The 17,116-nt window shown below is 46.9% G+C and overlaps 1 protein-coding gene across 1 annotated transcript in view; it reads right to left on the bottom strand.

The window, feature by feature from the left end:
* Positions 1 to 15,299, bottom strand: part of USP7 (ubiquitin specific peptidase 7) — a 65,149-nt gene extending 49,850 nt beyond the window's left edge. The window contains exon 1 of the mRNA XM_045833741.1: positions 15,071 to 15,299. Coding sequence (XP_045689697.1) covers positions 15,071 to 15,152 — 82 coding nt within the window. The 5' untranslated portion in view covers positions 15,153 to 15,299. The remainder of the gene's footprint in view (positions 1 to 15,070) is intronic.
* Between the last annotated feature and the right edge of the window lie 1,817 nt (positions 15,300 to 17,116).

Below are 17,116 nucleotides of genomic sequence, written 5' to 3' on the forward strand. Positions count from 1 at the left end.
GTACTCTCCCTCTTCTAACTGCATGCCTTTATTAGACTGGGCTTTCTTCAACATTATCACTATACTTACATTGCAACTGACCACACAAGCAACTATAAGAATTCAGCTGTCTTCTTTTTTTTTATTGTTAAAGATTTTATTTTTTTATTTTTGCAGAGAGGGGAAAGATGAGAGGGAGGAAGAGAAGCATCAGTGTGTGATTGTCTCTCATGCGCCCCCTACTGGGGACCCGGCCCACAGCCCAGCCTTGTGCCCTGACTGGGAATGGAACAGGTGACCCTTTGGTTTTCAGGCTGGCACTCAATCCACTGAGCCACACCAGCCAGGGCCACTCATCTTCTATTAAGCAGACAATAGAACAGATTTTCCAAAATGGAAACATGCCATTCCTTATTCAACTCTTAACAAATAATTATTTCCTATAAAGTACGTTCTTGTTACCATGTACTGGCTTACAATCTTTAAGTGAATACCTAAGGTTGATCTCAGTTTGAATATGTAATGAGGCAAATAATGGTATAACGCACCTACCCAAAAGTTCTTTGGGATTCTCATCCAATTAAAAAGTGCAACAGGATCCTGACAACAAAAAGTCTGATAGTCCAAAGACCAGACTAACTAGTGGGTTAGTGGTGGGTCACTTTAGCTAAGATGTAATCACATGCCCCTAGAGTTCCCACTTGGGAGACACTCTGCCAGTGATTGGGAGGGCAAAGCCCCACATTCCATCACACCTGGGGTTTCTCTGCCCATGGATCCTTAGCTTTTAAAATCTACTGGCACCAGAAGTGAATGCATGCGATTCTTCCCTTGCAGATTGCGTTCCTGACGAATTTCAGCTGCACCACCAGACCCTGAATCCACAGACTGTGGGGAGCTCTCACAGCTGGGCATGGTAAAAATCAAGTAAATTACGTTATCCATCTACTACTACACTGCTGCCCTGATTGGATCCTCAACTGACATGGATGCCCTCATCCTCTGCCACCCAGTTCATTTCATTTGGTGGTACAGCACATCCATAACCACAAAAATCAAGCCTCTTAAAAAAAAATAAAAAAAAAATGAATAAAACCTGAGACAGAATCATGAGAACCTGCACATCTTCCTGATTCAATATGGTGAGTTTCCACACATGAAATACTACTCTGCAATTTAAAAAAAATGAAACAATGAGAACTGCCACAACTTGAATGAACCATGAAAACACTCCAGTGCTCAGTGAAAGAGGCCGGACAAACGTCACATAAGGTATGACTCCATTTCTGTGAAGAGTCCAGAATAGACGAATCCCATGTGACTATACTGGTGGCTGCCTAGGGCTGGGGCAGATCAGAGTCCCCCTTAAGGGATACAAGATTTCTTTTTGGAGTAACAAAAATGTTCCAATTTTGTTCGTGTTGACAGCTACACAACTGTGAACATAGTAAAACTCACCAAATTACACACTTTAAAAGGGTGAATTGTGACATATGTGAATTTTATCTCAACATAAGCTGCTATTTTTAAAATACTGACACGTTTTATCAAAAAGACTTATACAAGGGCAGATGCAAATCTAACCCTTTATACCGATTACCAAAGTGGGTGAAATTAAGGTGAACTGGCACTGAACACTGTGGCATGTTCCAGTCTGACAGAAACTAAAATATAAAGACGCAATGCATTTGATTATTTGGTACTGAGGACAAACTACTGTTCAAGGGGTAAAAATGAGTTTGGCTCTGGTACCTGCTCTTCCCACCCAGACCTAAGCTGGGGGAGAGAAAAGCAAAGGAACACCACTTGAAGAGTGAAGGACAACATAAGGGATATGCCCAGGAAACACCAAGACAATACCTCTCTTTTCATCCACCCAGAAGTCTTGCCTCTGGCAGTCTTACCTCAAATTCCCCTGAACTCAAATCCTAACCACCCCTCACAACCCACTGCAAGTACCACTTCACCAAGCCTTCCAGCTTTCCACAGCCTAATGTGATCTCTCTCTCCTCAACTTCCAGAGCCCTATCTCTTCACCCTTAGTGGCATTCATCACTTTCTATCTAGCATCAATAGAGCATGCACAGGACCCATCCTGCTGCCTTTCCTTAGGCAAAGACCTTCCTGCTCCAGGCAAAAACAGCCTGCTAGAAGGGCAAAGCTAAAACCCAGGTCACAGGCTGGTCTAGAGCAGCACGGCCCATAGAACCTTCTATGGCCATGCAGACACTCTATAGCTGTGCTGTCCAATATAGAAGCCACAAGTCACACGTGGTTACTAAGCCCCTGAAATACTGCTAGTGAGGCTAAGGAACTATTTAATTTGAATTCATTTTCACTAACATAAATCTAATCAGCCAGGAGTGGCAAGAGGCCACAATGCTGAACAGTCCAGGTCTAGAAATCACTTCATCCTTCAGAGCCTGGGTTTCTTCACCTGTACAATTGGGGGTATAATACGCAATTTCCGCCCTAAAAGAAAATCATACTACCAAGTGCCATCTGAAATCAACAGACCCAAAATGAAAACGGTGTTTTAAGAAAACAAAAAATCAGGACTGAACTTTATCAAAACAGAAATTAGATTTTAAATACTGGCGTAACAGAAAACATTTAGATTTGCAGTAGTTAATTCTCCCTTTCCTCATATCCCCACCCCCAATGCAATTAATAGCCAACTTTAGAATAATCCGAAGACTTTAAAAACCTGGCAGGAACCACACTTTTAACATCACAGTCCCGGAGACCTCAGACTGCTTAAGGAGGCGACAACCACCTGTCACCAGCTTGCACTGCTGTGCCAAACATACAGAAGCTGTGCAGCTGGCTGCCATGTGTCTTGCAGCTGAACTGGTCACCCCAAGGACCATCTGCAAATCCGTTTGCCACTAGGAGTCACAGGGGTCACCTCAATTATTTGTAGCCTCTCCATACAACCCCAAAACCAATTCAATTGAACGTCTAGACTTTGCCAACCCACTGCTCAGTACATTGACAAATATCATTTGGTGGTGTCATTCATTCTGTGGACATCTTCACTCTTGACCAAGTTCCTTGAGGCCAGAATTTGTCTCCCATCTTCATATTTTATCCCTGCAGAAACTCACACTCAATTGATGGCCAGTAAATATCCTAAATCTACTCTGTGCACGATAATGAATATCACCCATCTGAGGCAATGTCCAGAAAAGGTGTGCTTTCAGAGGAAGTCACAGAAACTTAGTTCCCTCTGCTCACATATGTACAGGAGATGGGTCTTACATTGCACTTGTGAGAGCAGGGGCGACATTCGGAAAACTAAGAGCAAAAAGCCACCTTTATTTAAGCTTTCTTCAATCAGTGACCTAGTAGGCAAAGACTGACAGCAAGCCAAGTGAGGCTTCCTGTATATTTTAAACTGGTTTGCTACAGTTTTTGACTACTACAATCACTTTATAGACTAAACGTGCTTCCCAAAGTGACCTGCGAAGATAGAGATCCTATTTTAAAATTCCCTGTCAGGAAAAGAAGCCCCAAAAGAAAACATTCAAAATATACCATGAAAACAGTAACACAAAAACTTCCAGCTAGCTGCAAGTCAGTGGGACAAGGACACTAGGCCTTGAAGTCACCTCATTCCTTTCCACCCTGCCCAGTTAAGCAACCCCAGAGCACTGGTACCTCCAACCTACTATTCCTTCTACCTTGTGGAAGGTGCTGTCCTGAGAAAGAAACCAGGTGCTTTGGGAGAAAGGGGGAAAACACAGCTGGTCAAAGCCAGGGAAGGAGGGGGAGCAGCCAGGTTCATGCCATCTGTGTGGGCTTGCTCATCTGTGATGCCGTTGAGGGAACAGGAGGACCTGAGTAGAGGGGGTTTATGCTGCCTTGGGTTAAGGTGCCTGGCCGGCTAACCCTGTAAGATCAAGGGTGTCAAACTCATTTTCACGAGGAGCCACATCAGCCTCGAGGTTGCCTTCAAAGGGCCGAATGTAATTTTAACACTGTACAAATGTAACTGTTCCTTAACAGTTAAGCGAGAGCTCGGCACTGCCACCGGGTAGAAACAAGGCACCAGGCTGGATAACACAGATGGAGGGCTGGATTTGGCCCTCAGGCCTTGTGTTTGCCACCTATGCTGTAGATCCACAGAACTGGGTGCTCTGAAATGCAGCCCACTTGCACCCTGAGCCCCAGCTGACAAGACCTGGTCCTCCTCCACATACCCAGAGCCCCAGCTGGTTTGCTTTAGGGATGATTCTTTTCAGCTCAGGATCTTTGACATGTTACTAAGAATCTAAACCAGTTACTTCAGTTCTAGAAGGAGGGAGGAATCATCTACCTTTACAAACTCATACTACAATATTTTCTTCTGTGCCTTCTGCCACCCTATTCCACTTGCTGAACTGTAGGGTGGCTGGTCCCAGCCAATTTTGGCAGTGAGCTACTTTCTATATTCAAAGCATGTGGTGAACCACACAAAAATGTTCAGACTAGGAAGCGCAACGGCAGTTTACCGGTATGGGGTGGTGAGAGAAGAAACAGAGAAGGCAGGAGGGGAGCTGAAGTTAAAAAGCAGTGTCCCGACTGGTGGGACGCAGTGGGTTGAGTATAATCCCGTAAACCAAAAAGTCACTGTTTCGATTTCCCGTCAGGGCACATGCTTGGGTTGTGGGTCAGGTCCCAAGTTGGGGACAGGCAGGAGGCAATGGATCGATGCTTCTCTCTGTCCTTACCTCTCTAAAACTAAATAAAATATTTTTTTAAAAAGCAGTGACCGTGACCTTTATGACCAATGGTGTCAACTGGTGGTGATGAATCCTAAATGGCTGTGAATCCTGAATGGGAGAATTCAAATCCCATCACTGCCCCCTGAAAAATGTAACTTGCTCAATGCCTTGTTTTGCTCAGGCGGCATCCATTTCAGGATTGTAGTAAGGAGCAAAGGAGTTAGTAAAGGTGCAGCCCACACATCACACATCCTGGCAGAGTGAGGGTTAGCAGCCTCGTACTCATCCAGCCTCATTGCAGTCACTAAAATTCAAAGCCTGCTGTTTACTGGGCACCCACCTGCTCCTTCTTAGCCACCTCTTTAGATCCTGTATTAGTTTCCAATTGTTACTGAAACAAATCGGCACAAACTCAGTGGCTTAAACAGCACACTTACTCTGTTAGAGTTCTGGAGGTGAGAAGTCTGAAAATGAGGCTCACTGGACTAAATTCGAGTGTAAGAAAGCTATGCCCCTTCTGGAGGCTCAAGGGGAGAATGTCTCCTTGCTTTTCCCAGCTTCTAGAGGCCACTGCACTGCTTGGCTCCCCCTTCCATCTTCAAAGCCAGCAATGGCTTTCTCACACCACACCACTCTGACACTCCAACCCCCTTCTTTCCTTTGTAAGGACCCTTCTGATTACAGTGGGCCACCTGGAAAATACTGAGCCATCTCCCCATCTAGGGGCCCTTAACTTAATCGCATCTGCAATGTCTCTTTGCCCCATAGGTGACAGTTATAGGTTCTGAGGATTAGGACACAGACACCTTTGAGGAACATGATTCAGCCAAGCACAGATCATAAACCTCTAGTCAGAGAGACCTGCAGGTCCCTATCCCTTCTGCTATTCTATACCTCCAGCTTCTGATCTCTCCAGACCATCTCTCTTTTCAAACTCAGCTGTAATTCCTTAACTCACACATCCCTTCCCCAGGGTTGGCCAGTCCCGTGGCATAGCCTTCTCCCCTACCCCATCCCACAAGGAAACCAAGAAAGCAGGAGGGTGGGGCTAAAAACAAAGATATTCTGGGTGGAGTCAGCACAGGTGACCCTCTGTGGGCCTGCCCAAGTGAAGAACACGTTTTAGCAATCTGACTCTCCTGCAACATCCAAGCATGGGCCAGTTGGGGCTGGTTAGGGTGTTGTAGAACTTGTGCAGCACAGGTCACATAGGACATTCCAGTTGGCAGACTTTACGGTTAATTTGGGAACTGCAACCCAAAAGTAGAGATAACCCAGAACCCATTTCCTTCCATGGAAGATCATTTACCTGTAAATTTATAAGCTACAGCTGACGCTGTTCACAGATAAATTTTGGAAAATCTCTGTCAAGATCTCTCTCATTCTCACCACTACCCCTGTAGCACTGGGTTCACATGATTCATGTATCAGTAAAACGAAGAAGCAGTCTGCATAGACACCACCCTCTCTGAGGTGCAGGGATGCTGTCCATCCAAGTAGGAAGCAAGATTAATTGTTACTTCTAAAACTATTCAAGTGCCCTGACTGGTGTGGCTCAAGTGGGTCGGTATTGTCCTGCAAGGCAAAGGGTCCCCGGTTCAATTCCCGGGCAGGGCATATGTCTGTGTCGCAGGTTTGGCACGTTGGAGAGACAGCCTATAGACGTTTCTCTCCCTCTTCCTCCCTTCCTTTCCCTCTCTCTAAAAATGAATAAGATCTTAAAAGAGAAACTATTCATGTAAGCTGCATTCTTCAAAGCATCGTGCAGGCTTCTAATACAGGAAATTGGAATAGCATTTCTTTATATTAATGGCCTACACATACACTTCCAACAAACATGGAGTTTGTGCAATACTTTCCTTTCTTCCTATGTATGTTTGTTCTAAATATAACTGTTGGAATGGAACTTTACCTTCGTTGAATTTAATAATAACCTGAGGCTTGTATTCCACATGTCTATTTTATTTCACTTCTCAAATAATGTGCACTGTATGTGTTTCTACAAAATCCAGTTGAGAAACTGCCTGTCCACAATGGACTGAAAATTAAAGAAAACAACCTTGGTCTACACCACAAATAACAGGAGGACCCAAGCTCTAAAGGTTTGCCCAAGAACTACTTATCTGTAAGTTTTCAGTGTTTTTACTCCTTCCTCTTAATTTTACCTTTCCAGGACATCCTGGAACACTTTCCAACATTCAATGTGACACTAATGCTACCAGAAACACCTTCTAGCCTAAGACCCAACCAGACCAGCACTGTGTTTAGGCCAGCTCTGGCCACCAACACATTCTGCATTCATAGGTTCACTGGCAACCATCCACCACCACGTGTGATTGCTCAACACGTAAAATGCCACTAGTCAGTTCACAAATGGCATTTTTCATTTTATTTTAAACTTAAAATCACTGCCATAGGGCTGGTAGCTACCATACCGCACAGCACAACAACCCCTTAAGAGTCTTCTTACTGTACCCCATGTGTCTCACCCCATATGAAAACAAGTGGCTTTCTGGAGAAAGATGGTTCTCAAGCAGGAAAACCACCTCAGTTTGTTCCCACCCATATCAGCAGCAGGTGACCTGGAGTCCAGAGAAATGAGGACCCCTTCTGGATAGGGCAGACAAGATACCACACCAACCTGGAGAAGCAGCCACAGGCCACTGCTCCCAGTCTTGACAGGAGGGACAGCTCAAAGGCTGGGACTCACAAAAAAGCCACAGAACCCTCATTCCCCCAGCTACTTCTGAGGGCGCTCTGCAGGTCCAGTGTTCCGGCCCTTATCTGTTCACCCTTAGTCCTCACCAGCTCAAGAGATAACAGAAAATGGCTGAGATTCTTGGGAAGAAGAAATCTGATAAGCATCTGTAATGGTTATAAAACAGTGATCTGGGCTATGGAATGTTTGTAATGACTTCATACAGTTAACTTGATTAAATAATTTCTCCTCCAAGTAAGTGGGTATAAACTACTAACTGCAAGAACAAGCACTTCAACATTACCCACCCTACATTTTAAATGGAGCTGTACTATGTAAACATGTTAAGGAGCATTAACATGTGTGTGTTCTAAAAACAGCAATTGCAGGGAGCATTTGAGATCCTGCTTCCCAACAATGTCACCAGTTGGGCTCAAATAAACTTTTACAAAATTTCAAAAATAAATAAATTTAAAAAACAGCATCTGCACAGGGTCGATTAAGAGCCTTGAAATATAATTTATTCCACAAAGTCACACTGATGAAATGTACTTGCAACTCTAGGTAAATGGCCTTTAGCCTTTTTACAAGGGGCCTTTTTATAAGGGGCCATAGAGTGGCAGAGTCTGCTCAGCCGCCACATTGGAGCAAGGCCACGTGGTCTCCCTTGGAAGGGGTCCCTTCAACTCTTTCTGAAGGATCCATGAGTGGGGTGGCAAGAGGGACAGCCAAGAGAAGTGAGATTACCACCCAGACACCTGTGGCTACACCCTAGGGTGTGAGCTTGCTCTGCAATACAGGCCACCCTCACAACTGCATACAGCAACTCTTTCCAAACCACAGGCCAGTTGAACAACTTATTGTGAGAGCTAGACCTTCCCCTGGTCGATATTCTGGAGGCTGGTATATAACATAGGACATTGCCCTCCCGGTTTTAGGGTGTCAGGAAAACCAATTTAGTCTCTGACATGAAATCAAAACAGAGGCAGGGCCGGTTTCGAATATTCGATGCCAGGCAGGAAAATCAGGTAGAACTGTGTGGTCACACAAGGGAACCTCCTTCTCCATAGCATTTAAATTCTCAACGACCCCCAAAAAGAGAAAAAGGCCACCACCTTGAGTCTCAGACAATATTCACTCACATTTCAAACACTTAGTAAGATAAAGCTCCTGTCAATCAGATAACCTGGGCTCTTTGAAAGTACACCTGGGCATCTCCGTGAATGTTAACAGCTGTGACCTCACAACAGTGGTCCCCACACCTCAACAGTTGACCAAGAACTGAACTGGCTACAGCGTGGCATTGGCACAGCCTCGTCAGGGCCCGGCCCAGCCAGCACCAGGCAGTGGGTGAGCCATCTGTCACTGTGACCCCAGTGTGGTCTTCCACTCCCAGCTCTTGTCCCCCTCACAGTGTAGACAATGACGCTCTCTCTCAGGGGGTGGTCTCCCAGAGGCCCCTCTTTCTTGATAGTCTCACTCAATGTGTCATCAAGTTCTAGAAGCATTCGGCTCTTGCACAGGTTAGTGTATCTCCCTCCTTGAGAAACTTTCTAATTACCCCCATTTCCAACTTCCAAGCCTGAGTCACCAACTCTCAGAAGTAAGCCTGATTCTCCTCAAGAGAATTTCAACACCTCTGACTTCTCATTAGCCAAAGCATGTGTTAACTCACTAGAAAAATGGCATAACTTTCTTTCCTACACATGACACTTACAATCCTGCTTCCTCCAACTTTCCCAATCTAAATTAGTTCAGAAGCAGAAGTCTACAAAGCAGGTGACATTTAACATTGAATCTGTCACAATATGAGTCAAGAAATACCTTGCTACAACTCTTGGTCTCTAGTAAAATTTCTTTGCCTTGGAAATCAAACAGATAATGCCCAACCAAAACCCAGAACAGCAACAAAAACAATTTTGAAAATACTCAAAAGAAATCTTCAGTAATTTATGAAAGTCTGCCGATGTCCTTATCTGGAAAACAAGCTTTTTCTTCTAAAAGGATCAAAAATGTCATTTGAGGCAAGTTACGTTAAAAGCAATAAAGCTGAATTGGCAGCTATTACAGCAATATTGGTTTATGGCTTCGGCACTCTTTTACATGCCGCCGACGAGCCAGCCAACTCCTATACTACCGTTTAGCCTTAGAATCACTGCTTCCTGACAGTCTCTTCCACAAGTACATCTAACAAAAAAAGGAACAGAAGATGTTCACCTTCAGCTCAAACAATCCAGCAGTGAGGAAGATGAGTACACAAGTGGCAACTTCACAATAGTCCCTGAGACTAAAGGCTGTCAGGGTTCTTAAGCAAAGAAAGTGCCTGAGGGCACCAGAAGGTTTAGGGAAATGGTGGCATCTGAATGGGTTTTGATCCTCTTTCCTGGGGTACGTTGTCCTGTGCACTCCAGGAAGAGAAGCCATGGTGTCACCTTCTACGCCATTGTGGGGCCCAGAACCTGGAGCTGCACCCTATGCAACACAGTGCCTGCCTGCCAGGAGCCTGAAGCACAGAGGAGGTAGAGGTCATCCTGAGGACCTGCAGGGCCTAGTCTGGGCTGTGTGACTGATCCTCTACAGAGAAGGCAGCACATCTGAGTCCTTCGAAGAAGGACAGTGACAGGGACAAGAGTCCTGTATGCAATCTGTTTTCATAGCTGTGTGGGAATCAGGAAGCGTGGAAGCGGAGACCAGTAAGAAGGCTGCTGCAAGGTCCTGGTGGGAGTCAACAGAGACCTTGCTTTAGGGTGGCAGCTGGAAAACCAGAAGGGGCTCCATAACAGGATACAGGGATCCAGAGAGAATCAAGGCCAACTCCAGAAGTCTGGAGGCTGGGCCACCTGGCTTCCCTACTTCAACCTCATGCTCAATCTCAAATTCATCTTTAGGTGATCTAACACTAGTGCAAGAACAAGAATCCACTACAAGGCTATCAAGTTGACCAAGCTTCAGTACCAATGTCACAACACACCAAATCCACTCATCTTCTCTACTATCCATTTAATGTTTCTAAACATATTTATACCACTGGCCTTAAATACTTACTCAGGCACATCAAGCCCAAAATTTCGAAAACAATATTGTTTAGTTTGAGGCTGGTTATGTTTCCTTCCCAATCCATACTAGGATGTAATTAAACTAGGACGTTGTTGCATACCACCAAAAATCCACTTGCCCCACCTGGTTTGGGCAGGTATTATCCTTCCTCAAGTGCAGAGGTTTGACCATCACAGCAAATGGTCAACTGTACATCTCCTGTGCTCCCAACTCTGTCCCTGGCTCTGCCTTTACCCTCCCAGCCTTGCAAGATAGAATTGACCTCCTTTTCAAGGATGAAGAAACTGAGTCACCAAGAGCTTAAGCAATGTACATGAAGCCACACAACAATTATATGACAAAGCCCACATCCAAACTCGAGCCTAGCCCTAAGCATGTACTCAGTCACCATGCTGCCCCACCATAATTTTTCAATGGCTTCTTCCCACAAAACCAATTCCAGAACAATAAAAAACAAAAAGTCTATGCTTTCCTCTTAAATATCTGCTGCTATACCAATCTTTTATTTGTTTACAGATAATCAAAATCAGCAGCCTGAAATGAGGGTGTCTATGGAAAGTTTCCAATCTGTTCAAAATCTGACAGGCTTACATTAAATTGTGTCTAGGTTTGGCCTAATTTCTTCTGAGTTCTCGGAGTTGAAGCTCTCTTTGTAGCTTCACAGAGCTGTTTTACCAACCCATGCTAATGTGAGAATAAAATCAATATTCTCATATCAGGTTGGCCAAAAATTTTGGGTTTTTCCTCTACAATGGCGCTAGTAATGCTTAGTTGTCTTTAACATCATTCCAAACAATTTTGTTATTGTATTGTGACAGCTGTCATATCAGTGTGCCTTTTAAAATACTTACCAAAATGCGTGAATTTTTGTGCAGCCATTTTAATAGAGGACTGAAGAAAGTATGCAACATTTTCGGTGTATTTCATTTATTATTCCAAGAAAGGTAAAAACACAAATGAAGTGCAAAAAAAAGATTTGTGCAGTGTATGAAGAAGGTGCTGTGACTGATCAAACGTGTCAAAAGTGGTTTATGACGTTTCTTGTACTGTTGACACTTTGGCCAAATCTTTGTTGCATTGGGAGACATTCAGGCCACACCCCTGGCCTCGACCCACTATAAGCCAATAGAGGAAGATAGCTAAAATTCTCAAAATGTCCAAATCAATAAAGTTTGGTGAAAATGAAAACTGTGTCTTTCATTTTATAGAAAAAACTAAGACTTTTTGGCAAATCCAATATTATTTGATTTGTCTTATGGTGCTATTTGGAAAGGAAAATGTTTTTAGGTATAATAAAATGCACAAGTTTGGTTTTATTGGGTGGATGTGTGGAAGTGAACTCACTTTCCACTCCCAAACCTTCATTAGCAGAAATGTAACTTAAAACTCCACCAACCCATACAAGTATGAAAGCAAAAGAAACCCACCACTGGTGCCCCCACAAATAAAAAACATGGAAGGCAGCAGTCACTTCTTTCCAGAAACTGCAGATGACTGACTCATTGATTTGCTTCCAGCTTGGTGTCCCTAATAACAGTGGCCGGAGTACTATATGAAAGTCAAACAAAATTGTCTGTCCCCATTAATATCAGAGATTATACTCTGAAACAGAGACTGCTCACAACTGTAAAAGAAACACCAGGGAACAAACATAAGGATATTTACGTTTGTGCTAGCCAGTCTGTGCAACAGAAGCAAGGCCTTGGGAAAACTTCCTGTTGACAGGGCATAACACAGACCAGATTATCACCTCTCCAAAGTACTCACACCAAAGTATTCATAGGGCAGAGGCCTATGCAATTCAGTCTTTCAATAGCCTGCACTGCCTCTAAGTTAGTGAATAAATTAACTGCCAAACAAGTACATTCCTGGTCAGAGCTAATAACACCACCACCTCCATAGTTCCATATGCCACACAACTTGAAATGTGATTGGTTGCTTCAGGCCTTAAAGGAAGCACATAGTACTGACCTCAACTAAATGCTGTCTTCCCCATCTTTTCCCTCTCTGCCCCTCACCCTTTGTAACTTTCCTTATTGCTCAGAAAAAGGAATTTTAAACATAACCCGGAGCACTGTTGTTCTCCAGCAGATATGCAAGGGCTGTGCAGAGTTCAGTCAAGAGCAAATGCAACCCCAATGAAGTGGAGCAGGAGGTGAACAAACTAACACTGATAACCAACCAACCAACCAACCAACCAGTCTCCTAGACTCCTTCAAAACCACCCCACCTAGGAAGGGCAGGTACGATGCTCACCAACAAAGCCTTCCCTTCTTCAAGCTGACCAGCCAGCCCCCTAAGATTCCAGCTGCTGATTCTACTGGAATCACGACAAAGAGGCTGAACAGGTGCAAGTAACTATCATAGCCTGACATATGGATCCAACCAGAATTGATAGGAACTAAATCCCACCTTGCTGGCTTTTTAATAGGGTCTTCCTATTGAAAGGGATCCTACACTACAATACAAGTTTTGGAAAAGTATGTTTGGAGTTGGTCATCTAGAAAATACAATAATAAATAATGACAATAATAAACTGCTTTTGCATACTCACAACCATAAAACTACTTTTGCCCCTGTATATAAGCCCTGCACCACATTTTAGGAGTGGGAGGGCCAAGAAAAGCAGAAATAGACTGCCTTTTTAAATAGACAGCTTTTTAAACCACATACCTGTATCAAAAAACCACAAGCCTGACAAGACAGGGTACTTCTGGATGATGATCTGGAGAGGCCCACTCAAAAGAAACAAGTTCTTATGTTTAAGGAATCAGTACTAATAACCACAACCATTGCCATCCAATTTGAGATTCTAGTAAATTTGCAGAATCATTTTAGGGGGTGACATTTCCAATGCAAATCCTGGTATGAAAACAAGAAAATGTAAACTTGAAAGCATCCACGAACTTCAGAAAATTCTTCCATTACTGTTCAACACTCCAGTGCTACAGAAAAGTCCTTGAAACTTGTGGACAGGAACACTTCTCCCAAAGACAAAGTTCTTTACCACAAACAGACTCTACAGTGGGATGTCCATGCTCATTATTAATTCTCTCAGTAGTATTCAAAAACACTTGAAAAGAGGTGAAGCAATGTAGATGGAAAATCGATGTGCTAGCAGTGCTGAATTTATCCTGACTGGGTAACAGTTGAAAAAGAAATTGAAAAGCAACATTTTTTGTTATGTAGCATCAAAGGAATATACAAAATTCTCTCAGTAATGTACTCTCTCAGCTAGCTGGTTGAATCACACTTGCCAAAAGCTCTGCAAAGTGACGCCTTGCTGGGGCCAAGTGAAACAGATAGCCCAGTCCTTGATGTGGGCTCTGCTCTCCTGCCCCCATTACTGCCATTCTAAGTGCCACTGGGAAGTGCTTTCTGCAGGCACCTCTGCCACTCGGCCTTTTGCAATTTGGCAAGGCAGTTTTTCAATCAACATCCAGTTATTGGCAGTAAATTATGCACAGGGAATACCAGTCATGGTAAGTATCCCCACCAACCAGGGCACAGCACCCGGCACGTGCAGCCCACCCCACAGAGCAAATGGTTCTTTCTCCAGCTTCTTTAGTGCCTCCCTTTATTTATGCAACTCAACATGCCTTGCTAAAAGCAAAACAAGAACGTAACGTTCAATGCCAGGTTCATTTAAGTGCCCCCTTTTGACAGCTGCCAGCCTGACTCCTCGAGGTGTAAGGAAACTATCTTTCAAGACAACTTTGATTTTATACCCTCTTACGTACTTGGCGCCACAAGAAATGAAAAATACCTTCCAATGACCAAATCTGCTTGAGCTATGTAAGTCAAAGACTCCCTTTCAGTGCCTTTACAAACCTCCTAACCAAGACCTTACATCTCAAAGTACAGTACCTTGGAAAACTGCTGCCACAGAGGCAGAAAATTAAGTTACCTTCGGAGTCGAGTTTGATGCGGATATAGGTAGCCATGTGTGGCGGGGCTTGCGCGTAGTTTCAAACACACACCTGGCCGGATGCTGACTGCACCTTACACAGTCGGGGATCAAACTCCCCAACATTCAGTTAATTTAGAAACCGCGAGCGCCTGGCTCACAACTCTGGGCCAGTCCAAAGGCTGAGAACATCTGCATTCCTAGCAGCTGTTTCAAAATGAAGCCCGACTTGACAAGTGTTATAAGACGATCTTGGGGACTGTCGCTACGCCCGGCGGGCTCTCCGGAGGAGCGCACCGGAGGAGCAGGTGCCGGCGAGCCCAGCGGCCACGGAGATCGAGTTTCCGAGCTTACCAGACAAAACCAGGCCAGATCCGCAGGCCCCAGAGACGCCCGACAAGCGGGACGGTCCCGGGAGCCTAGCTCCGCACCCCGCCGGCGGGGCGGCCGCCAGCAGCGAGAAAACAAACGCCTGCGCCCCTCCGCGGCCGCAGCGCCCTAATTTACAGCTCTGAGCGCTTTGTGCCGGGGAGGCCGCCCGGTGTCCGGACAATGAGCGGGGCGGGGGCCCGAGGGCCCGGCATGACGCTGCAGCCTCGCCGGGTCGGGCCAGCCGCCCAGGCCTGCTTTAAAGATGGCGAGCCCCCCGCGTGGCTCCCGCGGCTCCCCCCGGCCACAATGGAAGGTGCTCCTGGCCCCGCCACGGCAGCCCGCGGACCTCACCTTCCATCTCCATGTCCTCGGGCTCGCTAAGCTGCTGCTCGCCCGCTTTCTGCTGCTGCTGCTGCTGCTGCTGGTGGTTCATGTCGGCCGCGGCCTGGGCCTCGCCTACGGCAGGGGGTCGGGCTTGCGGGCCCGGCGGGCGGGAGGCGGCGAGCCGGGGCGGCGGCGGCGGCGGCGGCGGCGGCGGGGCGGCCTCCTCCTCCTCCTCCCGCGCGTCGTCGGCGATGGCCCCGGGGCGGCCCGCGGCGGGCGGCGGCGGCGGCAGGGAGACGCGCACGTACTTGCTCGCGATTCGCCCAATCTCGGCGCCGAGGCGGGCGGACGGCCGGCGGGCCGGGCCGGGTGGCCTCGTCGCTGGCTGCGGCCGCCGCCGCCGCCGCCGCCGCTGCCGCGGCCGCCGCGGGGCCCGCCTCCCGCCGCCGAGGCCGGGGCTGCGGGGCTGCGGGCCGGCCGGGGGCGGAGGGCGGCCGGGCGGGGGCCGCGGAGTCAGCCCCGCCTCGGGCCGGGCGCGGCGGTCAGGAGGCCTGGCCTGGCGCGGCGGTCCTGCGGGGCCTGGGGCCGGCGGGAGCGGCGGCGGCGGCGCGGGCCTGCGACGGGCCGGGCGCGCTCGGGAGGCTGAGGCCTACGCGTCCTCGGCGGCGTCGTCGGGGCTTCGGCAGCGGACGCGGCGCCCGGCGGCTCGACTCGGCTGGTTCTCAAAATGGCGGCGGCCTGAAATGTCACATCCGCATGGGGGGCCGAGAGCGAGCTAGCGAGTGAAGAGAGCACACGGGCGGGCGGACGCCGGCAGGAGGGCGGGGCGGGGCGGGGGCGGGAGCGGGAGGCGGAGCCCTGAGTGGCCCGCCCGCCACCAACACTGCCTCCTAAGTCTGAGGTCCGCAAGCACCGCAGCCCCCACCTTCGGTACCTGCCCCTGAGCCCCGAAGTCCGTTTGGGCCCGGGAAGCTCGGTATGGGTAACCCAGCGCCCCCAAACCTAGGAGGGTGGGTGCGACAGATTCTGTGTCATACGGAAGTTGATCACCTAAGAAGACCCAGAGTGGCGGTCAGAGGTAGGGGCCGAAAACCTGCTCCCAGCCGGGGGACCTTGGGCAAGTAGATGATATTGCCCTAAACTGCTTAGAAAAAAGCCCTGAGCAGAGTGAGGAGTCAAGGCTCTAGTAGCATTTACTGTTATTTAGCACCCCTAAACCGATCTGTGATTTATTCACCCAATACCTAACTTGAGAGAACTAATTTTCTCACTATAGTTCAAACCAGTCAAGTTTGATCCCTCAAAACCAGTCCAAATAGCCTTCCATTTGGCATTAGCTTTTCAACACAGTCTAGCTATGATTCACCTAGAATCACCCTCATTCCTGAAGATATTCAGCGAGTATCTTCCGTGCTATCTCCTCTGATCCTTGAGAAACTGGTGATTAGAGTCTCAACTTTTCCAAGGTAACCAAGGCAGTGTGGGTAAATAAAAGAATTTAGGAAAAGGATATACATTTCTACACATTTGTATGTTTAAGTGACTGTCTCAAGTTAAGATGTAATTTTACACTAAAGGGCCAGGAAATTGTCATTACTGTCCCATTTGCCAACTTTCTATCTCCTTTTTCTCCATTTTTCTCCAGTTTATTTACTGTCCATACCCCCACCCACAAAAGATGTTTGGGATACCGGGGCATCCCAAATGTCTGGGACCCAGTAAGTGCTCCGTGAATATTTGTGGAATGTGACTGGATCCTCCCCAGGCATTTCATACACTTGAAGTTACTCACTAGTGAAATTTCCTCCTGGAGGAAAGAAGTCAGCAAATGAAAGGAAGCAGTTACTTCACTGGGGTTCAGTCCTAGCCCCTGGTCACTCCCAGATTCTGAAGAGGTTTTGTTATTCACACAAATTCTCACAAATGTTAATAAACACTCCTCCGATGCTAGGGAATCCTCTCCAGCTCTCTAGAGACTTGGGGGAGGGCAGAAAGGACTCTGGCAGAGAAACGGCCGGCAGGGAGAGGAATACATGCCTATTGAGTTTTACAATGGCCCAACTGATCTTCATC

The sequence above is a fragment of the Phyllostomus hastatus genome, unplaced genomic scaffold (genome assembly GCF_019186645.2).
Source record: "Phyllostomus hastatus isolate PE091 unplaced genomic scaffold, TTU_PhHast_1.1 phas_contig_173, whole genome shotgun sequence".
In the NCBI taxonomy this organism is placed as follows: domain Eukaryota; kingdom Metazoa; phylum Chordata; class Mammalia; order Chiroptera; family Phyllostomidae; genus Phyllostomus; species Phyllostomus hastatus.